Source organism: Drosophila novamexicana, unplaced genomic scaffold, assembly GCF_003285875.2.
Source record: "Drosophila novamexicana strain 15010-1031.04,08,12 unplaced genomic scaffold, DnovRS2.1 tig00000193-arrow-pilon, whole genome shotgun sequence".
Taxonomy (NCBI): domain Eukaryota; kingdom Metazoa; phylum Arthropoda; class Insecta; order Diptera; family Drosophilidae; genus Drosophila; species Drosophila novamexicana.
Genome location: NW_020824787.1, coordinates 5,812,541 through 5,838,217, shown reverse-complemented (window position 1 = coordinate 5,838,217; position 25,677 = coordinate 5,812,541). Strand labels below are relative to the sequence as shown.

At 39.7% G+C, this 25,677-nt stretch overlaps 1 protein-coding gene across 1 annotated transcript in view; it reads right to left on the bottom strand.

The window, feature by feature from the left end:
• LOC115758984 (semaphorin-1A) overlaps nucleotides 1–25,677 on the bottom strand; it is a 176,419-nt gene that overhangs the window by 57,801 nt on the left and 92,941 nt on the right. Inside the window, 1 exon segment of the mRNA XM_030699787.1 lies at nucleotides 6,061–6,157. Coding sequence (XP_030555647.1) covers nucleotides 6,061–6,157 — 97 coding nt within the window.

Genomic DNA, 25,677 nt, shown 5'->3' with positions numbered 1-25,677 from the left:
TAACAAATTTAGCGCTGAATTACGATTATTTGCCAGCCCCAGAGAATTAACGAGCCGAGCCTGAGCCTCAGGTCGAGACCCCATATGCAATTTCGGCAGCCAACAAATGAGTTTGCACACAAAGAGCTGAAAAGTCAAGTGGGCCAAATGGGAAACAAGTTCCTAAGGCCTGCTGCTCATTTGCATAAGTGACAGTTGCGTTTGGAAAAGGGAAAAGGGAAACTGGCGGCAACTTTAACAATTGAAATGCATAGATTTTAAAATGACAAAGCGAAATCTTTAGACAGTTGAAATTGATTTGAGCTGTGCATGAAATTTACTTTTCAAATACTATATATAAATATTTTTTTTAAGTTAATGAACAGCAGCTAAGTTAATTGGTATTTACACAACATTACTTTACGTTAACATACATTTTATGTTTAAAACGTTTGTTATATGAAAGTTTGCAAAATGAAAAGCATAACTAACACGAATAACATCCGTTGGAAAAATGTTTTCATTTGCTTTAGCTTTTCATTATTTTGAGTGCCTGCATTTGTTAAAATTTTCATTTTAATTACGTTCATTGTTTATGGGAATATTTTGTTTTAATATTTATAAGAATAGCGTGCACTCTACGCTTCAAAATTATTATTAGCAAAATATTTTCTCACTCCATTAATCATTAAACTCTTACATTATGTTTATATTTTGTATGCATTAACATTTTACTAGCTGCCAAAAATAATGTTGAAAGTTTTAAAAGCTTACATTTTGGAGCTAAATCAATTTTACTTTGCTTCGAAAGTTTAATGGCGCCTTTAAAATGTAAACAATTAGCTACAAAAAATTAAACTTTTAGCTCCATATGTTTAAGCTCTTTTTAAGGTAAATATTTTCTTGTATTCTTGTGACTTTTCTGTAGAGATTCACGTTAGTTTCATAATTTATATGAATTTATATTGATTCAGCCAGCATTTAACTTTTTAATGTTTTTAGCTGCCAGTTTTTCCCATTACCATTGAGAATCGTTTATTAACTGTAATATCAATAGCGCGCCAAGCATCCCATCAATTTGAGCAAGGCACAAATACGTGGAAAGAAGTTAAAGCCCGATCTGAGCTGCTCTGGCGTACAGTTTATTTTCGATTACCTCGAGAATTTGTGGCCTCATTTTTTTAGTCCATTTTTTTGTTTGCCAACCATTTGTAGTTAGTTGCTGCTTTTGGCAACTTAACGAATTCACTTTGACTTTGCATACAGAAGCTAGGCTTGTACCTGGCATTAGCAGCCACATAGACCTGTTACCTATGAGTGATTGTGTGTGTGTGTGTGTGTGTGTGTACGTGCCAGTTCCGGTGAGGTCTGATAGAGGGCAAGTTGTTCGTTCGCTTGGTTTCATTTTTATTTCTTTTCGTCTTACTTTTTTTCTTCTCGTTTACTACATTGTTCATGACGTTTCACATGCAAAACGCGTGTCACATTCGCATTTCCGCCCTGTCATGCTAGTTTAGTAGGAACCCAACACAAAAATACACCCTTACGCATACATGTGGCAACACTTACACACACACACACGCACACACACACAGTCTCGCATACAAGTGGCGCTTTTTGGCTTTCAGCAGCAGTCGCCGTCCTTTGGTTACTTTGACGCTCTTTGGATAAGTGGGCATGTGTGTGTGTGTGGGTGTGGGGGTGTGTGTGGGTGTAGTTGGGCTCCTTTTGGAATGTGTAACTTGTTAAAAATCCATTAATCACGTAAGTGGCAACTCTGGCAACGACAAAGCCAGCATACAAATGCATTCATGCGTGCGAAAAATCAGCTAGCAAAAAGCCGACAAGCCCCTCGCTGCCTCCAGCTCTCACACACTTTCTCTACCTCTAACGCACCAATACTTATACAGCACTAATTTGTATGCGTCTATGTGTGTGTGTATGTGCTTGGCGCCTACATAATTTTTTTGCCCTGCTTGCGTTTCTGTTGTGTTTGCATTTTGCTGGCTCATTATGCTACACCAGGCTCAACCTCTAGTAGTTGCATCACTCACAATACATCCCTCTCTCTCACTTTCTATCCCTCTCTCTGTCTCTCTCTCTAAGAGAGCAAAAATAAGCAAACCGGAAATTATGCATGTAATTAAATTTACAAAAAAAAAATCATGAATTTTTTAGTTTGGCGCTGTAAATTGCATTCGTTATTGTTCGAGGCATTTTTTGCCCCACAGATTCGCAAATGAAGGTAACCCATGAGAACTTCTAAAGGGGGCTAAAATAGAGCACACACACAAATAGAGAGAGAGAGACAGAGAGAGAGAGAGAGAGCATGGCGAAAATGCTAAATTGCTAAACATAAATTATGTGTGTGAGCAAAAAGCCGAGCAAAAAGCATGATTTTACATATGAAAATCAACGTTTTTCGTGTGCGCTGCCCGAAGGATTCAACGCTAGGCAAATAAATCTTGACTAAAATATATATAAAGAGTATCAATTCCAAGAGAAAAACATATATTGCCAACCAAAAACTACACTAGGACAATTTACATGACTTTAGATGTAAAAGATGCTGAGTTAATAAATTCGATTTATATAGTGTTTTGTTTATTTAGATATTACAATTTATTACTCTATTTTGTATAATAATTCTGCCGATCAAATTAAAAATTAGTATTAATGAAAACAAGGGCAGAGAAACAAGCAGCAGCTAACTGCTAAGAATTGAGGTAATTTAGAAACATTTGGCTCTGTAGAGATTAAGTTGTCGCGGGCAATACTTTGTATCTGCTTTTTTTTTCTCCAATAATTTTACGAAATCTAAATAATTGATCCTCTTTTATCTTTTAAATTTCTCACTTTGACTTTAAACTGGCTAACATGGTATATTCGTCAATACTCAAAGAAAAAACTGCAATCATCTGTCCGCATGCATGTGTAGAGGGTATTACCCAATCGATCAGTCCCTAAAGAGCAAAGTACGCTTCATCTTCTAAATTTCTAGATGCTATTTGTCCAACGGTTTGTTGTAATATTGCACTTCAAGTATTCTTACCAAATTATTGTATTAAGAGGTTTAACCACAAGCTGTGGCCATATGCAGCTCGGTTGTTGTAATTCTGTTTAGGCCAAGTTCACATAAAATATTTAATGAAACGTTGGCACAAACCGCACTAATTGCAAAAACCAAACATTTTCCCACAGCGCCTTTGGAAAATTCATTTTTTTGGAATTCACTGTGACTGTGCGTGTGCTTATGTGTGCATGTGTGTGGTTCCAGAAAGCCGCAACAAACACAAACCCACAGGGACAAAGGAAAGGCGAAAGCGAGACAGATTGATGGGAGTGTGAGCAAGAGAGAGAGAGTGCGAGTAAGAGAGTGCCGTTAGCTGAATTGTACATAGCCCAAGTGGACTGCCAACTCGTGTTAATATTAAATTACCAAAAACTATTTGCAATTTTTGAAAGTTTTGCACTGTCTGGCTGTGTGGGCAAGTGCGGCTGCGAGGCGAAGGGTGCTGCGCTGCGAGAGGGTGTCGATGTCTTGTCTTACAAGCTGCACGAATTCCTTTCGGCACAAATTCCTTGGCTCCACTTGCCACACACACACACACACACACACATTCACAGAGGCATATACACATGCAGAAAGAGCTACACACAAGTTTATTATGTCTGCTGCCGCTGGCCAGGCGAACTCCAGAAAGTATGCAACATTTTAATATGTGTGTCAGCTGGCGCCCATTTGCATGGTAGCAGGGGGCGGGCACGGGGCGAACTGCTCAGCTGCGCCTCCCCCCACACCCTTTGTCTATGCGACGCACATCTAATAAACCTGGCAAACAACATTCGCAGAAAGCATCTTTGCGGTTTTTGCCACAACGCCAGAATTTACAATGCTCATACACTGTGTGCCGCCTGCCGCCTGCTGCAACTCCAACTCCAACTCCGGCTTCGTCTTTGTTTTGGTTTGGGGCGTGCCCTTCTTGTGGCAACCCTTTAAGTTTACCACTCGAACCTCAGCCGGCTTCAAACTTCAACATCTTCTGACGCTTCGCCCGCGCAGCTGCACACCTCTGTCAAACCCTTATATCTTTGGGGCACCTGCTGCAAAGTTTTGCGCTTTGGTTTGCTATTTTCTGTTTTTTTGTTGTTCTTGTCCTGCCCTGCAAAATCAAAGTTACCACGCACGTTAGCTTCTGCCAGTGACTATGTCTCCAGGTCCGCCAACCCACAAGCCCACCTCGATGCCACTTTTACTCGCAGAGCTACTTCAGCTTCAACAGCCATTTGGCGTCTGCTGTCTGCCGTCTGCTGCTGTCTTTTGTGCCCTTGCAAGCTTTTCATATACTCAGTATTTTCTACTTAAATTAAATACAATGTGTGCGAAAAGTAAATTGGAGTTTGCTTTATGTGGATTTTGCACTCTGCGCTGCATTTACGGAGTTTCATTTAAAACATGTTAAACAAATGCTGAAGACGAGGCTTACACGCACGCACACACCCAACGAAAAAGTTGACATTAGAGGCATTGAGCTCAGAGAGAGAGAGAGCGAGAAAGAGATGTGGGGAGGGGGGCTTCGTGGGGGTAACTTGTTAAAGGCTTCAACTTTGAACTTTCAACTGTTGCCTGTCAGAACTTGGCTGCTAGCTTCGCACACTTTTCGGTTAGAATTTACGGCTGGGACCTAATATATACTTGAAAGTGTTGCCGTTGGCAACGAAACTCTAGTTAAAAGCATGAACACATTATAGAAAACTTTTAAATTGTTAATGAAATTGATTTTGAGCCACTAGAAACATTTTTGCAACAAGTTAATACGATAAATAAATAATATATATGGTAATCAGCTGTGGTTTTCTGCTCCACGGACTTCGGAAGAGCGTACAGAAATAAATATTTAAGTATGCAGTTCCACATTCTTCATAAGATGATAAAGCTCAGAATTACCAGTTCCGTATTTTTATGGAATTGTACAAAAGGTTAATCGTTCAGTCGATTTCATTTGTCAGAGTCCGCTATATCGAGTTGTAGTTTTAATTAATAAAAGTTACAAATTAAGAGAGAGCTGATCTTTTTAATGGTTGGAAACTTATTTGAAATTGAAATGATTGCAATTTTCAAATTTTGAAAGGTTTTTAATTAACTCTCTCAATAAAACTCAATCTATTGATGAAATAAATCGAACTTACTTTTAAGTTCATTCAGAGTCTGTGGAGGCTTTTCCCTGAAGCTCGTCTCATTACTCGGCTAAATGTTAGCCTGCAGCAGTTTGGAAAACTACACATATTTTATAAACTTGCTCTTTTTGACAATGATTGGCCTCTATATACACCCCACCTGTCCTGTTATAGCCTAAATTGCTGGCCAATTCTAGGAAAACTAATATTTTTTCCAAACATTCTGTTTTGTTTATCAAATATTCGTTCTCACTGTATATTTAATACCACTTTGCCATTTTATAGCACTGACATGCTTAATACAGAATATTATTTAAATGCATTGAAGTCGCAATTGTAAGCTCTAGCTGGAGAGGTACAGGTGTATCCCCACAGTCCGCCTCTACGAATGACTCCAGCAATGCAATTATAAAACTTTAATCATCTTCCAAACCAATTTCCAAAAGCAACAAAAGTGCCTGGCATAAAACTCATAAAAAGCACAGCATGCCGCACTAGACTTGCTCACCTTCGCCTCGACCCGCACGCCCCGCCCCGTCCCTATCGCCGCTTTGCTATCCACTAACGATCAAATGAAAAATAGAGCAACGGAAAAGGAAACTTTCCTTTGCGCAGCACCCCCAACAACAACAACAACAACAACAACAATAACGACAACAAAAACAACAATAGAAAAACGCACAACAGAAAGCAGAGTTAAAAGTGAAAAAGTAGTCGGCCAGTTGCAAAGGCCTCTTGAGCAGCGATTGGGATTGGGGTTGAGTGCTGCGACTGGAGAGCCGCACCCTGAATGGGCCCCGCAGGACTGCTGCTCGTTTGTGCCACTGCAGCAGCAGCAGCAGCTTGTCTTGGGTTGCAGCTGGCGTATAAAAAAAATAAAGGTAAATAGCGCAAAAAACTCACCTGGCACCGATGAGCAGGCTGTTGCCATCCTTGGTGACGAGCTTGAAGTGATCCACGACACTCTCGTTGCCCAGAAATTTTAGTATATCATCGGGACCTGCAAGAAAGAAAGGAGAAATATTAATATTTACACTCGACTTCAGTTTCCTGAAAGAATGTGACGGCGTCATGGACGGGTGCGTGTTCGAGGGCCAGCAAATGCCTAATTAGGCAATTAGGCGTCATTAAAGGCGACAAAAAAGCCACGGCTAAGGGTTGCCAACAGCTAAAACTAAAGCGAAATGCTAAAGAGCTGAAAATGGCGGCGGCTCACGGGAAAAAACAATGCAGCTGTCAAGGCAGGAGTTGTGGGAGTAGTTGCCTGTTGTTCGGCTGATATGCAAATGGCGCCCGAGCTGGGACCCGGACTTAAAAGGCAGGCAATGCGGGCACAAAGGATTGCCCGCTCGTTTAGCTGCAAAAACAGGACAACAAGAGCAGCAGCAAAAGCAACAACAACAACAGCAACAGCTGCAGCAAACTTTTTAGCCATTTGTTTACTTTAGCCATTCGCAATTTAGTTGTTGTTGTTGTTTTATTTGCCGTCTGGGAAAGCGACCAACCACTGATAGTTGTCAGCTGCCACAAACTGAGCTACTGTCTGATAAACTAGCAAAGAGCCATCAAGTACTTAAATCTCCCAGGGAGTTGTACTCGGTAATTACATGGCGAGGTGTTATCTTACGGGTCTGCTCAGTTGCTAATAGCGCCCCGAACTGAAGCTCCACTGAGAGAATACTTTAGCAGCAAAGCTGTCACTGGAATATCATCCAGCCATAATTTACATTTTTAGCTATCACTGAAATCTCTGCGGACTGCTTTCGAGCCGTTGGGGCACAGTAAAATGCTTTGTGTAAATACAATATAAAATAATAAGCATCTTGTTTATTTATAAAACCAATAGTAGCATAAACAATTTTTATTAGTTTTCTTATTTTATTTAAAGACTCAGACTGGCTCAAAATACGGTTTCCCACTTTTAAAGAGAAATCAGATAGACGGATTTCTTCAATTTTATTTTCCGTAGCACACGATTAACATTACTACCCTTTCAGATAGTAACCCTTAAATATATTTTTATAATAGCCACGCCCGGGCCCCCGCGCTGCAATCATTACGGATAACGTAACACGCCTTTTGTCAGTCCCTTCATTTGATCAATGATGTCAGGGTGAACTTTTTGTAGCTCAGCTTTTAACTTTGACTGCAAGCGGTCAACCACAAAGAGCGAAAAACTTTTCACCGCTGTTTTTTAATGCCTGAACCTCGCATTCGCAGACTGCGGGCAGAGCAGCAGCGGTTGCGGGGGCGGGGCGAGGGCGTGGATGTGGACATAGCCAACTGGATTTTAACCTGGTTATTGAAAGCGCATTTGGACGCGTACTTCACACTTTTCATTTTAGTGGATGTGCCACTCCCCTTTCGAAAATTAATGGGCGGAAAAAAAGCTTTTATGCACGAGCTTTTCAAATAGGACAGGCCTTTTGTTTGCATGACGTTTAACGTGACACGTGGGACATGTGCGCATCTGGCTGCATGATAAGGGACAGAGCCTCCACTTTTGGGGAGATGGCTCGCAAGTACAGCAAAAGTTTCATACGATGTAGAAAAAGCGACATTTTTAATTTGGCGCTTTAATTAAAAGCAACAAAGCTTTGAAACAAAAAACGAGGCACCACGAGTGAGAGAGTTGGGAGAGTTGTCAGAAAAACTCGACAGCTGCAATGGCAATGAAATATGCAGAAATGGCAGCCGACACATGTGTGAGACAGTGAGAGTGAGACAGTTAGAGAAAGAGAGAGAGAAAGCGATGGACGCAAGTGAACAATCCGATAAGAGACAGAGACGGAGAGAGAGTGAGAACGATATATATATATATATATATATATATATATATATATAGTGAGAGAGAGAGAGAGAGAACGAGATATATATATATACCCTTTTCCTTTTCTATATATATATATATATAGCAAAAATAACTCAAGGCAATTGGGAAAACATTACAATTTAAAAGGTTTTCTTCAAAGAATATACATAAAATTAGTCTAATATATCGGGCCCATTCTTCGTTCGTCTTTCAAATCCATTCACAAGTCTATGAAATTTTTGTAGACCCCCAAAACTAACTTAAACAATGCAGTCCAAAAGGTAAGTTTCCTGATACATTCAACTAATTTTGTTTGTAAGCGTACAACCATTCAACATATTGCCCAGCAGGAAACCCTCTGGCAGCTCTTAGCTGCAGCTGACTATCCAGAACATGGCCGGCAAACTTTCTTATTTGAATGCTTGCAAAGCGCCCAAACGCACAATAGTTTTGCATATAGAGTCGACGTCGCACACAAGCTATGTTTAATGCCACCGCGGGCCATTTTCGGCGACCCTGCAAACTGTGTAAGCCCACAAATTGTAAGCCAATATTTGCTTTACCTACATCTACAACACGGCAGACATACACACACACAAACGTAGACATACGCACAATATACACACGCACACACATTTCGGCCAGCAAACAGCCAAAAATTTCACAAGCCAACATCTAATATTTACCTTGACTTTCAAAATGTATGCAACGCCAAAGTAAACTGCAACTCAACACGTACCCAACCCGGAACAGCGCCTGTTTCCCCACCCATCCAGCTTCCACAGGACTCTTCGCTCGCTTGTATTTGAACAAAGACGCAGCAGACCGAACCGAATCCGCCAGACGATTCAGCAAGCAGCAGAGCGGACGCGAAAAAAAAAAAAACTAAAAAAAATAAAATAAGAGTACGAAGGGAAGAACCTGACAGAGTCTATCACTTTAATCAACTGACTGACAGTCGGGCCTGCCGCTCCAAATTATGCAAATTCAACGAAAATAAACGTAAATTCTGACATTCGAAATCTACAAATGCCGGACAACGCAGCTACCAGGACCCTCTCTCAGTGTGTGTGTGTCTGTGTGTGTGTGTTCGCTGACTGCGCTATGAGGATTTTACATTGCGGTAACAATGGCGACAACGTGTCCATGTTTGACTTTGTCATGCGACTGGGAACCGAGAGCCGGAACGTGACAACGCAAAGATCGGACGACTTATGATGTTTCAAGCATTGACGGGGAGGGGGGTTGAGTAGCCTTTTTAATAAATGGGGAAGCTGGCTTCTCTTAAGGACCTCGCTCGAGCATTTTTATACAAATTACACAGCGCCACATAAGCTGATTATTAAATATTTCTTAATGAATTTTTCACTCTGGCTCTGGTGAGTTTTTCACGCACACTCGAACCGCAACATTTACAAACGGAAAAGGAAATATTTACCCAACATCAGCCCAGCGTCTGACAACATACACATTGAGTAAGCACCGCCACGACTCTACAGTCAGTTTCATAAATATGCGCATTCAGAAGGTGGACACTCCGAGTGGGCCCTCACAGCTGGAGGCTACTGTTGCCACACCCTGTTGAGAATGAGTTGACCGAGGGGAAATGTGAACAAAGCCAGCAAATGACAGTGAGATATTAAAAATGCAAATACTTTATAAATGCAAGCAAAATGTTGCACTCCTTCGAGAGTCTGAGAAAAGCGAGGTATACCAAAAAAGAGCAAAAAACTAAATAATGCATGCAAGCTTAATGGACGCAACTGGAACTTCAAAGTACACAACAAAAAGTGAACAGAAAAACTAAGATGTCGCAGGTTGCGAAGTTTCTCTGAATGGGCAGTAACTTATATATCGAATTTAATAGAATATTATTATATCATGACTATGTTGATCATATAAATAAATAAATAAAATCGTAATTAAATTACAACTATCGATATTTACATATATCAGGTAAATCGTATTTTTTAAATTATTATTTTCTCTTTGCGAAAAATCAAGTTATCCCAATAAGAAAAAATGAAATTCAAATAATTTTTCTCCTGGCGGCATTTGACGGAAAATTCGAGCAACACGAAAGACAATTGCATAAAAACCGAATAAAGAATAGTTAATTTATTGAAATTTATTTTCGCAGCAACCGTTATCGATACCATGGTATGTAATCGTATATTAAAAGCGGCTTTCGAAATGCGATATGCCTCGTTTTGGCTGCTGGCCATGAAAAATCGACGACACACACAATGGCGGCGCCGTCACATAAAAATTATATAGTCGAAAAAATAAAGACACTACGATGAAGAGGGGTTTCGCATGCCGGAAAACAAAATGCGGCGATGTGTGAAAAACATTCCACGATTTCTGCAACACGCCATCCACGGACCAAAGCAACTTCCTGTCCATGTTCCGTGGCTGCTGCTGCTGTGGTGGCTGACTCTGTCCCTTGGTCGAGCGGCGTTCAATGGGAAAAATCCCAGCCGAGATTTGCATTTAATTGAAATGAACGCCGAACGTCGGCCGACACACACACAGGCCAGAAAGAAATTCAGAGCGAAAGCCAAACATCAGGGCGGAATGAAAAAAGAAGCAAACAAACAAAAAAGAAGTCCAAAAAGAAAGTCATTTAGACATAGAGCCGCCAGTAAACGAAATGAAATCAGAAATCGACGCCGTTCTCGGTCCTGGGGTACAGGGTCTTATCTCTGGAGCGGCATTGGCCACAGGCTTATCGTTAGCTCATTCTGAGAATGCCTCACCCCATGCACTCCCTGCCCATGGTCTGTTTGATTTCATTGGCTTTTGCCTCTGCTTCTTTCTCGTTGTGTATTGTTTCCCTCTCCAATTGATGTGCCAGTCCCAGTCCGGAGTCGGAGTCAGACTTCTTGCAATTCTTTTCTGATGCTGTTTGCATCTTGATAGTTGCTCTTGCTTTACTCTCTTGTCTTGCTTCTGGCTTTTCGTAGTGGGCTAAACTATAACTGGATCAACTGAAACACCTTTCTGACACAGTCACTTGGTAATTGCGTTGTTTCATTTGGCTTTTTGAGATGACATAAAAGATGACAACGGATAATGAACAGGTATTAGCACAGCTAATTGGAATCACGAGCTCTTGGACCTTTTTTTGGAAGTGTTTTAATTTTTGATGTCGATAAGAATTTGCGAAAGCTTGGAAAGGAAAGCCCTACATTAGATTATCGTATGAGAACGTTTGCAAAAGGAAGCCCTAAAAAATATATATTGTAGGGACAAAGGTTCAACAGAAACTTAAATCTTAAATTAATTAAAATTATCTTAAACTATTTAATGGAGTATTATTTAGTAGTATTTGCTGTTAAGCCAATGATATTGGGTAAATACAAAATTATGGTAATATTTTCATTCAAAAACCATATTGCAAAGCTAAAATGTAATATTAACATTTTTAGGGAAATTATATTTTTAAAATCTTGATTAATAGCGTTAATCTATTAATATCGCTTGATTGAGAAGTTATATATTCGTCTATAAGATCCAGCTCACAAACAAGAGTATCAAGGAACCTGTTCAACTTTAATGGAGGTTTCAGATAATTATTGTACTATTGCGAATCACACTTTCCATATCAAGCGTATTTCCAAATCGAAAAATTGGCATATAAATTATTTTTGCGTTGTCACACAAAAACAAACTCAATCACTTATCATTTTGGTCCCCTTACGCTTTGTTATTTGTAATATAAACAATTGAAACAAATCGAATTTATGTGCATTGTGTGTTAACGAACACGTCCCTCCAGGGGCCCCAAACAGTCAATGTCCCTGGTCAGAAAAAAATATTTGCGATGAAATTGAAGCTTCGTTAATATTTCAAATCGTTGACAATTAAATTTAATTTATCTACACTTTTTTGCATTACAATTTGATTGGATATTAACAAAGCGAAAATAAAAACAAAATCTGCGAGACCAAAAAAAAGGTCAAATTTATAGAGCTCTGACGAGAGTCCAATCGAATTATTTACATAATTTCATTGAATTTGCGGTTGCCGGTACTTAATGCAGAATGTGTGATGGCCGTAATTGGATATTTACATTTATAGAATTCCCTCATTGACTATAATTTTTATATAATTCAAACAAAAAAAGCCTATGTAAACCATCAAAATATAATCTATCGTTTACAAATCGTATCATTTAAATAGTTTTCAAAGAATTTAAAACTAGTTTGATCTTTTTTGTGTATAGTTGATAAAAGGAAGAATCTCATCTCCTAATATGTATACAACTACGGGTATACCCTGGCCTTGCCCTTGGAACGTATAAAATAAATTCTCTCAAAGATCTTTGAAAATTAGTATTAAGCCGATCGGACAATAAGCCAATTTGCGGGCGAAATTTCCACAAATCATTGAAACACATTCATTAGGTTCTTATGTAGAGCTTTGAATATAAGTTTGAAGCAAATCGGACAAAGCCTTAAAACAAAAAAAAATGTTGCCAGATTTATATGCCAAGTTGATCTAGAGACCAAGCCATAAACCGAGTTATAGGAGTGGGAAATTTTCACCTATGTCTATATACGATATTTAAGGGTACCATTTTTACATTTTGCGTTTCGACCAAGAATAATGTATCCAGATTTAGTTGCCTAATTGATATGGAGGCCAAGCCATGTGCGTTGATCGCCTATAAATCAGTCAGTAAGTCATATTATCATTAAAATAATTTTTGATATGAGATTAACGTGTATGTCCGAAAAATATAACAATTCATAGCATACTTTTATATACACAACTTATACACTTGTGTGTAAACTTCATGAAAGCGCGTGTTAAGCATACGGAAATTCAAGGTTTATCGAAATGCAGCATTGGGTGCCGCTGCGCTAGTTTTTGGATGAGTGCGCCATGTGGCGGCCATTTGGTGCAACATAACCTTGTTTCGAACGTGCTTCGTGGAAAATGAAATTAATCGGCATACGTTAAGGAAAAGTCATAAAAGCCTTTAAATTCATTTAGGCTGAAAGTGGGCGGGCAGGTGTTCTGGAGAGGCGAGTAAAGACGGGCGAGCGGGAATAGGGTCGCGGGGCCTGCCGCATGTCCTGTGGTTGCCGCAAAATGTGACAGGATATGGACTACACGCCATTTATGCAGCAATTAACGCAACTTACGTCAAGTGGAAACGCGAGGCCAGCACATGTTCGGGGGCCCAAGGACCCATCACGATCCTTGCGCGGTTGCGCTATTCCGGTGCCCCGCTGTGCCACGTTTCTGTTACGTATTTTATGCACTTTTAATTATTATTGTATTATTTTGCATTTATTTACGCTCATCCTTTGTAAGGGATCCGCCTCGGTTAACGATGAAGAACTTCTGTCAGCTGTGGCTTGTCACAACTGCCGCCGCCAGGCAGAGAGCTCGCACCAAAGACCACACTTCAGAGCTTTTAATGACAACAAATTGTCGCAACCAATTGGCAGGTGTTTTATTAAAGAGCCAAGTAAATGTTGAGAAATTTCCCCATGCGCAAAGTCCGGGCCAAAGGAATTGCTGATGTTAAAATATAAAACTTAATTACATTTGACTCTTGCGAATGCTGAGTGCGTTCTGCAGTGAGTTGAAAGGAATTGATGTACTCAAAATGGGTTTAAATGTTGCTGTAGAGATAATTAAATTTCAATTAACGATAAGACAATATTTTTTTCCAGCACTTTTAAAAGAAATGTAATGAAAATGTTAGACAACTTATTTAATTTTATGCTTGTATAGGTATGCCTTGATTATTCCACCTGTTTTACGCTTGCGGAGATGGATTATCCAAAATAATAATAGATATAATCCAAAATACTATAAAGAATCTTTAATGACCTTCAGCTACTGTGTCTGGCCATAGAAATCTAAACATATATTCATTGATGTTTTTGTTAAGTGTTTGCATGCTAATGCATTTTCATTTTTCGTTTTCTTTTTCCATTCAAGTTGTGTGCATCATTAGGAGCTCACGCCTGTATGACTTGCTCTTCAAACAGAAACTAAATGATATTTTCGGCATGAGCTGGCTGAAAACTCATCTAAATGTGTGCCAAAGCATTTGGCTGCTACCTACATACGTGTGGGGCTTCTCTCTCTCACTTTTTCTCCCTCTTGCTGTGTCTGTGCATAATCCAGGCCTGGCTTTGGCAAACGGGTCGCAGCAGCACTTACACGACGCAGATAAGATGCTTTACATGTGCCTAAACAAACATATGGCCAGAAGGAGACCCGGCTAAAGAGCTACCAGCGGCAGCAGCGATGTCAGGTGCACGCATCCAGTCGCAACTGGGCCAGTGAGGCATGCATGAATGAATCGCAAACAGGTAGAGATGGAAACTGAGATGGAGACAGAGACAGACAGTCCGACGTGCGTTGAGTAGGACGCAGCTGTGCGTGTGTATGTGTCTGTGTGTGTGTGCACTAAGCACACGCGTCACTTATTACAATGACAATGATATGCGCCCCCACACAAATATGAATGCCAGCCTGAGCCTGAGCCTGGTCCTGGGCCTGTTCCTTGGCCCGGGTTAACAGTGTCAGTGGGTGTAATTGATCAAGCTCAGACACTTGAGCCCTCCTGTAGCTGGGGCACACGCATACACAATCAAACAATGACTTGCATTGCGTTATAAATGGGCGCTACTTTAACGGTGTCCGGGCCTGGGGGGTCGGGTGGAGCCACATAAGGTGGCGCGTCATGTGAGCGCTTTATGATATGCACAGCACGAAACATAACATATGTACAAAATGAGTTGCAATACACTAAGACTACATCGTGCAGCTTTTACACAAACGCACTCATGTACGCGATTCCTTACGAAAATTAATCAAATCTTTTAAGCTCACTAATAAATATGCAAGCAATGCAATTGTGATTTAAACTATTATTTTCAGTGTATATCTATACTTGACATATAAAACAAACTTTTTATGCAAAAATAATTATAATTTTTGAACCTACTTAACAAAGCTTCCACATTCAAGAATAGAATGTGATTAGTTCTGAAAAATAGAGAATTAAGCATGCAGTTGTACCTTATAAATATTTGATTAGTCAAAATATAATTTCGATTTCTGAATTTTGTTGTAAACTGAATTTTAAAACATTTTCTTATTTATATTTTTTTTATAGGGCATTAAGGCCTGTCTTTAAATGGCAATTACTTTAAGCAGATTCTTAGCTAATAAGCCGCTTGAAAGAGCATTATTTCTTCGGTGCCCAATAAAAACTTTTACACGAAAGCGACTCATGTTTTATTCAAGATGTCTGGAGCTTAGAAGCTCACTAATACCCGCACAAGTATACAAACACATTGTTAGTTCTGAGCAATGTTTGCAAGCAATATTTTGACGAAAAAGTGTTATATATATATTTACATAACTTTATATTTCTTAGATTTTCTTTCAAGTATTTGTTTTGCACTGCTTGTGAGTTAAATAAGGGAAAAAATGGTTTCATACTATTAAAATGAAAGCATTAAATTCTTTTAACTTTAACAGCATGCACTTGATTAACAATTAACTTGACAATTTTATGGTAGTTCATTTTATGAGCTTGTGTGTGTGGGTAATTTCTCTCAGTGTCTGAGTGGCTGGCACGTGCTAAAGTTTATGTATACCATCTGATGGCTGCTGATGATGAGTATGACGATGATACTTTGTTCGTGTTTAATGATGCCGTTTGCCTGTCAACCAGCTGCAGCTACCGCACCGCCTTAACTTGGCTGGGTTTAACTGCCGTTGCCTCTGACTCTGCCTGTGGCTCAGCCTTAGCTTCTGGCGGGACAGCCCTTCCCTACTCTCCTGTCCCATGATATCCTTTACTGACATCAACATTATCATGTAAGTTATGTCGCTGCACGCTCTCTGGCTTTTCATCAACTCGAACCCAATGATTGCCTGTATGACAGCCAGAAGCACGTCAGTGGCGGCTGCTGCTGCTGCTGCTCCTGCCACTGCCTCTGATGCTGCTCCAATGACCCATAAAACGGACGCTGGCCTAGCCGGGACATGAAATCCATTGCAACAAGCTGCCAGCCAGCGTCGCTTTTGTGGTTCACGTGGCACGCGCTCAAAAGTAAAGCGGGTCATGTCAAATCGAGCGAGTTTACCTGGTGCTAAGCCTGAGCCCGAGCTCCTGCAGGTGCACGCTGCCAATTGGCATCGATGCAGCTTATTTGCTGCGATTGGCCCTAATGAAATTGAACGGTGTGCATCTGCACGGAATAAAACGGATACGAGACTAAAACTACAGATTAGACAAGTTGCTGTTTGGAATAGACTAAGCAGAGTCAACTACAGTGCTGGGAACCTTACCTAAAGATCTTCTTTAACTATACAGAAAGTCCTTTTTATAGAGAAATGGATATAAGGATATATGTATTTGTGCAAAATCCAAATGTAACAGGCAGAAGGAAGCATCTCCGACCCCATAAAGCATATATATTATTGATCAGCATAAAAAGCTGAGTCGATCTAGCCATGTATGTATGAACGCAAGGATCTCAGAATCAATAAGAGCTAGAGACTTAAAAGTAGATGTAGATGCTCCTAGTTCCCGCGCAGAGCGAGTGTGTTTCCGATAATCGATAATTTACTGCGTTTCCAAGCAATCGATAAAAATCGATATCGATATCCTGTTTTTTGGGCAATTTTAGTAAATAATAAGAACTAGAGTCACCTAACTTGACATATAGCTTCTAAAATAGAATATATCTATGATATCGGATTTTTCTTCTCTAGATAAATCTGGCATTCAAATATGAACTGCGATTTTTTAGTCGAAATTCATGTCCAAATCTTACCCCAAGATTCGTATCTAGACATAGGTCAAAAATTACCACCCCCATAACTCGGCCAAATCTCATCCGATTTTCACGAAGTTTGGCTTTTTCTTCATGGTTTTCCCTCTAGATTAATGTGGCATTCAAATCTCGACACCGATTTTTTGGTCGAAATTCATGTCCAAATCTTACCCCAAGATTCGTATATAGACATAGGTCAAAATTTACCACCCCCATATCTCGGCCAAATCTCATCCGATTTTCACGAAGTTTGGCTTTTTCTTCATGGTTTTCCCTCTAGATTATTGTGGCATTCAAATCTCGACACCGATTTTTTGGTCGAAATTCATGTCCAAATCTTACCCCAAGATTCGTATATAGACATGGGTCAAAATGTACCAGCCCCATAACTCGGCCAAATCTCATCCGATTTTCACGAAGTTTGGCTTTTCTTCATGGTTTTCCCTCTAGATTATTGTGGCATTCAAATCTCGACACCGATTTTTTGGTCGAAATTCATGTCCAAATTTTAGCCCAATATTCGTATCTAGACATAGGTCAAAATTTACCACCCCCATATCTCGGCCAAATCTCATCCGATTTTCACGAAGTTTGGCTTTTTCTTCATGGTTTTCCCTCTTGATTATTGTGGCATTCAAATCTCGACACCGATTTTTTGGTCGAAATTCATGTCCAAATTTTACCCCAAGATTCGTATATAGACATAGGTCAAAATTTACCACCCCCATATCTCGGCCAAATCTCATCCGATTTTCACGAAGTTTGGCTTTTTCTTCATGGTTTTCCCTCTAGATTAATGTGGCATTCAAATCTCGACACCGATTTTTTGGTCGAAATTCATGTCCAAATCTTACCCCAAGATTCGTATATAGACATGGGTCAAAATGTACCAGCCCCATAACTCGGCCAAATCTCATCCGATTTTCACGAAGTTTGGCTTTTCTTCATGGTTTTCCCTCTAGATTATTGTGGCATTCAAATCTCGACACCGATTTTTTGGTCGAAATTCATGTCCAAATTTTAGCCCAATATTCGTATCTAGACATAGGTCAAAATTTACCACCCCCATATCTCGGCCAAATCTCATCCGATTTTCACGAAGTTTGGCTTTTTCTTCATGGTTTTCCCTCTTGATTATTGTGGCATTCAAATCTCGACACCGATTTTTTGGTCGAAATTCATGTCCAAATTTTACCCCAAGATTCGTATATAGACATAGGTCAAAATTTACCACCCCCATATCTCGGCCAAATCTCATCCGATTTTCACGAAGTTTGGCTTTTTCTTCATGGTTTTCCCTCTAGATTAATGTGGCATTCAAATCTCGACACCGATTTTTTGGTCGAAATTCATGTCCAAATCTTACCCCAAGATTCGTATATAGACATAGGTCAAAAATTACCACCCCCATATCTCGGCCAAATCTCATCCGATTTTCACGAAGTTTCGATTTTTCTTCATGATTTTCCCTCTAGATAAATCTGGCATTCAAATATGAACCGCGATTTTTTAGTCGAAATTCATGTCCAAATCTTACCCCAAGATTCGTATATAGACATAGGTCAAAATTTACCACCCCCATATCTCGGCCAAATCTCATCCGATTTTCACGAAGTTTGGCTTTTTCTTCATGGTTTTCCCTCTAGATTAATGTGGCATCCAAATCTCGACACCGATTGTTTGGTCGAAATTCATGTCCAAATTTTACCCCAAGATTCGTATATAGACATAGGTCAAAATTTACCACCCCCATATCTCGGCCAAATCTCATCCGATTTTCACGAAGTTTGGCTTTTTCTTCATGGTTTTCCCTCTAGATTAATGTGGCATTCAAATCTCGACACCGATTTTTTGGTCGAAATTCATGTCCAAATCTTACCCCAAGATTCGTATATAGACATGGGTCAAAATGTACCAGCCCCATAACTCGGCCAAATCTCATCCGATTTTCACGAAGTTTGGCTTTTTCTTCATGGTTTTCCCTCTAGATTAATGTGGCATTCAAATATGAACAGCGATTTTTTAGTCGAAATTCATGTCCAAATCTTACCCCAAGATTCGTATCTAGACATAGGTCAAAAATTACCACCCCCATAACTCGGCCAAATCTCATCCGATTTTCACGAAGTTTGGCTTTTTCTTCATGGTTTTCCCTCTAGATTAATGTGGCATTCAAATCTCGACACCGATTTTTTGGTCGAAATTCATGTCCAAATCTTACCCCAAGATTCGTATATAGACATAGGTCAAAATTTACCACCCCCATATCTCGGCCAAATCTCATCCGATTTTCACGAAGTTTGGATTTTTCTTCATGGTTTTCCCTCTAGATTAATGTGGCATTCAAATCTCGACACCGATTTTTTAGTCGAAATTCATGTCCAAATCTTACCCCAAGATTCGTATCTAGACATAGGTCAAAAATTACCACCCCCATAACTCGGCCAAATCTCATCCGATTTTCACGAAGTTTGGCTTTTTCTTCATGGTTTTCCCTCTAGATTAATGTGGCATTCAAATCTCGACACCGATTTTTTGGTCGAAATTCATGTCCAAATCTTACCCCAAGATTCGTATATAGACATGGGTCAAAATGTACCAGCCCCATAACTCGGCCAAATCTCATCCGATTTTCACGAAGTTTGGCTTTTTCTTCATGGTTTTCCCTCTAGATTAATGTGGCATTCAAATATGAACAGCGATTTTTTAGTCGAAATTCATGTCCAAATCTTACCCCAAGATTCGTATCTAGACATAGGTCAAAAATTACCACCCCCATAACTCGGCCAAATCTCATCCGATTTTCACGAAGTTTGGCTTTTTCTTCATGGTTTTCCCTCTAGATTAATGTGGCATTCAAATCTCGACACCGATTTTTTGGTCGAAATTCATGTCCAAATCTTACCCCAAGATTCGTATATAGACATAGGTCAAAATTTACCACCCCCATATCTCGGCCAAATCTCATCCGATTTTCACGAAGTTTGGCTTTTTCTTCATGGTTTTCCCTCTAGATTATTGTGGCATTCAAATCTCGACACCGATTTTTTGGTCGAAATTCATGTCCAAATCTTACCCCAAGATTCGTATATAGACATGGGTCAAAATGTACCAGCCCCATAACTCGGCCAAATCTCATCCGATTTTCACGAAGTTTCGATTTTTCTTCATGATTTTCCCTCTAGATTAATGTGGCATTCAAATATGAACAGCGATTTTTTAGTCGAAATTCATGTCCAAATCTTACCCCAAGATTCGTATCTAGACATAGGTCAAAAATTACCACCCCCATAACTCGGCCAAATCTCATCCGATTTTCACGAAGTTTGGCTTTTTCTTCATGGTTTTCCCTCTAGATTAATGTGGCATTCAAATCTCGACACCGATTTTTTGGTCGAAATTCATGTCCAAATCTTACCCCAAGATTCGTATATAGACATAGGTCAAAATTTACCACCCCCATATCTCGGCCAAATCTCATCCGATTTTCACGAAGTTTGGATTTTTCTTCATGGTTTTCCCTCTAGATTAATGTGGCATTCAAATCTCGACACCGATTTTTTAGTCGAAATTCATGTCCAAATCTTACCCCAAGATTCGTATCTAGACATAGGTCAAAAATTACCACCCCCATAACTCGGCCAAATCTCATCCGATTTTCACGAAGTTTGGCTTTTTCTTCATGGTTTTCCCTCTAGATTAATGTGGCATTCAAATCTCGACACCGATTTTTTGGTCGAAATTCATGTCCAAATCTTACCCCAAGATTCGTATATAGACATGGGTCAAAATGTACCAGCCCCATAACTCGGCCAAATCTCATCCGATTTTCACGAAGTTTGGCTTTTTCTTCATGGTTTTCCCTCTAGATTATTGTGGCATTCAAATCTCGACACCGATTTTTTGGTCGAAATTCATGTCCAAATCTTACCCCAAGATTCGTATATAGACATGGGTCAAAATGTACCAGCCCCATAACTCGGCCAAATCTCATCCGATTTTCACGAAGTTTCGATTTTTCTTCATGATTTTCCCTCTAGATTAATGTGGCATTCAAATCTCGACACCGATTTTTTGGTCGAAATTCATGTCCAAATCTTACCCCAAGATTCGTATATAGACATAGGTCAAAATTTACCACCCCCATATCTCGGCCAAATCTCATCCGATTTTCACGAAGTTTGGCTTTTTCTTCATGGTTTTCCCTCTAGATTAATGTGGCATCCAAATCTCGACACCGATTGTTTGGTCGAAATTCATGTCCAAATTTTACCCCAAGATTCGTATATAGACATAGGTCAAAATTTACCACCCCCATATCTCGGCCAAATCTCATCCGATTTTCACGAAGTTTGGCATTTTCTTCATGGTTTTCCCTCTAGATTAATGTGCCATTCAAATCTCGACACCGATTTTTTGGTCGAAATTCATGTCCAAATCTTACCCCAAGATTCGTATATAGACATGGGTCAAAATGTACCAGCCCCCTAACTCGGCCAAATCTCATCCGATTTTCACGAAGTTTGGCTTTTTCTTCATGGTTTTCCCTCTAGATTAATGTGGCATTCAAATATGAACAGCGATTTTTTAGTCGAAATTCATGTCCAAATCTTACCCCAAGATTCGTATCTAGACATAGGTCAAAAATTACCACCCCCATAACTCGGCCAAATCTCATCCGATTTTCACGAAGTTTGGCTTTTTCTTCATGGTTTTCCCTCTAGATTAATGTGGCATTCAAATCTCGACACCGATTTTTTGGTCGAAATTCATGTCCAAATCTTACCCCAAGATTCGTATATAGACATAGGTCAAAATTTACCACCCCCATATCTCGGCCAAATCTCATCCGATTTTCACGAAGTTTGGATTTTTCTTCATGGTTTTCCCTCTAGATTAATGTGGCATTCAAATCTCGACACCGATTTTTTAGTCGAAATTCATGTCCAAATCTTACCCCAAGATTCGTATCTAGACATAGGTCAAAAATTACCACCCCCATAACTCGGCCAAATCTCATCCGATTTTCACGAAGTTTGGCTTTTTCTTCATGGTTTTCCCTCTAGATTAATGTGGCATTCAAATCTCGACACCGATTTTTTGGTCGAAATTCATGTCCAAATCTTACCCCAAGATTCGTATATAGACATAGGTCAAAATTTACCACCCCCATATCTCGGCCAAATCTCATCCGATTTTCACGAAGTTTGGATTTTTCTTCATGGTTTTCCCTCTAGATTAATGTGGCATTCAAATCTCGACACCGATTTTTTGGTCGAAATTCATGTCCAAATCTTACCCCAAGATTCGTATATAGACATGGGTCAAAATGTACCAGCCCCATAACTCGGCCAAATCTCATCCGATTTTCACGAAGTTTGGCTTTTTCTTCATGGTTTTCCCTCTAGATTATTGTGGCATTCAAATCTCGACACCGATTTTTTGGTCGAAATTCATGTCCAAATCTTACCCCAAGATTCGTATATAGACATGGGTCAAAATGTACCAGCCCCATAACTCGGCCAAATCTCATCCGATTTTCACGAAGTTTGGCTTTTTCTTCATGGTTTTCCCTCTAGATTATTGTGGCATTCAAATCTCGACACCGATTTTTTGGTCGAAATTCATGTCCAAATCTTACCCCAAGATTCGTATCTAGACATAGGTCAAAATTTACCACCCCCATATCTCGGCCAAATCTCATCCGATTTTCACGAAGTTTGGCTTTTTCTTCATGGTTTTCCCTCTAGATTAATGTGGCATTCAAATCTCGACACCGATTTTTTGGTCGAAATTCATGTCCAAATTTTACCCCAAGATTCGTATATAGACATAGGTCAAAATTTACCACCCCCATATCTCGGCCAAATCTCATCCGATTTTCACGAAGTTTGGCTTTTTCTTCATGGTTTTCCCTCTAGATTATTGTGGCTTCAAATCTCGACACCGATTTTTTGGTCGAAATTCATGTCCAAATTTTACCCCAAGATTCGTATCTAGACATAGGTCAAAATTTACCACCCCCATATCTCGGCCAAATCTCATCCGATTTTCACGAAGTTTGGCTTTTTCTTCATGGTTTTCCCTCTAGATTAATGTGGCATTCAAATCTCGACACCGATTTTTTGGTCGAAATTCATGTCCAAATCTTACCCCAAGATTCGTATATAGACATGGGTCAAAATGTACCAGCCCCATAACTCGGCCAAATCTCATCCGATTTTCACGAAGTTTGGCTTTTTCTTCATGGTTTTCCCTCTAGATTATTGTGGCATTCAAATCTCGACACCGATTTTTTGGTCGAAATACATGTCCAAATCTTACCCCAAGATTCGTATCTAGACATAGGTCAAAATTTACCACCCCCATATCTCGGCCAAATCTCATCCGATTTTCACGAAGTTTGGCTTTTTCTTCATGGTTTTCCCTCTAGATTATTGTGGCATTCAAATCTCGACACCGATTTTTTGGTCGAAATTCATGTCCAAATCTTACCCCAAGATTCGTATCTAGATATAGGTCAAAATTTACCACCCCCATATCTCGGCCAAATCTCATCCGATTTTCACGAAGTTTGGCTTTTTCTTCATGGTTTTCCCTCTAGATTAATGTGGCATTCAAATCTCGACACAGATTTTTTGGTCGAAATTCATGTCCAAATTTTACCCCAAGATTCGTATCTAGACATAGGTCAGAATTTACCACCCCCATATCTCGGCCAAATCTCATCCGATTTTCACGAAGTTTGGCTTTTTCTTCATGGTTTTCCCTCTAGATTAATGTGGCATTCAAATCTCGACACCGATTTTTTGGTCGAAATTCATGTCCAAATTTTACCCCAAGATTCGTATATAGACATAGGTCAAAATTTACCACCCCCATATCTCGGCCAAATCTCATCCGATTTTCACGAAGTTTGGCTTTTTCTTCATGGTTTTCCCTCTAGATTAATGTGGCATTCAAATCTCGACACCGATTTTTTGGTCGAAATTCATGTCCAAATTTTACCCCAAGATTCGTATATAGACATAGGTCAAAATTTACCACCCCCATATCTCGGCCAAATCTCATCCGATTTTCACGAAGTTTGGCTTTTTCTTCATGGTTTTCCCTCTAGATTAATGTGGCATTCAAATATGAACAGCGATTTTTTAGTCGAAATTCATGTCCAAATCTTACCCCAAGATTCGTATCTAGACATAGGTCAAAAATTACCACCCCCATAACTCGGCCAAATCTCATCCGATTTTCACGAAGTTTGGCTTTTTCTTCATGGTTTTCCCTCTAGATTAATGTGGCATTCAAATCTCGACACCGATTTTTTGGTCGAAATTCATGTCCAAATCTTACCCCAAGATTCGTATATAGACATAGGTCAAAATTTACCACCCCCATATCTCGGCCAAATCTCATCCGATTTTCACGAAGTTTGGCTTTTTCTTCATGGTTTTCCCTCTAGATTATTGTGGCATTCAAATCTCGACACCGATTTTTTGGTCGAAATTCATGTCCAAATCTTACCCCAAGATTCGTATATAGACATGGGTCAAAATGTACCAGCCCCATAACTCGGCCAAATCTCATCCGATTTTCACGAAGTTTCGATTTTTCTTCATGATTTTCCCTCTAGATTAATGTGGCATTCAAATATGAACAGCGATTTTTTAGTCGAAATTCATGTCCAAATCTTACCCCAAGATTCGTATCTAGACATAGGTCAAAAATTACCACCCCCATAACTCGGCCAAATCTCATCCGATTTTCACGAAGTTTGGCTTTTTCTTCATGGTTTTCCCTCTAGATTAATGTGGCATTCAAATCTCGACACCGATTTTTTGGTCGAAATTCATGTCCAAATCTTACCCCAAGATTCGTATATAGACATAGGTCAAAATTTACCACCCCCATATCTCGGCCAAATCTCATCCGATTTTCACGAAGTTTGGATTTTTCTTCATGGTTTTCCCTCTAGATTAATGTGGCATTCAAATCTCGACACCGATTTTTTAGTCGAAATTCATGTCCAAATCTTACCCCAAGATTCGTATCTAGACATAGGTCAAAAATTACCACCCCCATAACTCGGCCAAATCTCATCCGATTTTCACGAAGTTTGGCTTTTTCTTCATGGTTTTCCCTCTAGATTAATGTGGCATTCAAATCTCGACACCGATTTTTTGGTCGAAATTCATGTCCAAATCTTACCCCAAGATTCGTATATAGACATGGGTCAAAATGTACCAGCCCCATAACTCGGCCAAATCTCATCCGATTTTCACGAAGTTTGGCTTTTTCTTCATGGTTTTCCCTCTAGATTATTGTGGCATTCAAATCTCGACACCGATTTTTTGGTCGAAATTCATGTCCAAATCTTACCCCAAGATTCGTATATAGACATGGGTCAAAATGTACCAGCCCCATAACTCGGCCAAATCTCATCCGATTTTCACGAAGTTTCGATTTTTCTTCATGATTTTCCCTCTAGATTAATGTGGCATTCAAATCTCGACACCGATTTTTTGGTCGAAATTCATGTCCAAATCTTACCCCAAGATTCGTATATAGACATAGGTCAAAATTTACCACCCCCATATCTCGGCCAAATCTCATCCGATTTTCACGAAGTTTGGCTTTTTCTTCATGGTTTTCCCTCTAGATTAATGTGGCATCCAAATCTCGACACCGATTGTTTGGTCGAAATTCATGTCCAAATTTTACCCCAAGATTCGTATATAGACATAGGTCAAAATTTACCACCCCCATATCTCGGCCAAATCTCATCCGATTTTCACGAAGTTTGGCATTTTCTTCATGGTTTTCCCTCTAGATTAATGTGCCATTCAAATCTCGACACCGATTTTTTGGTCGAAATTCATGTCCAAATCTTAC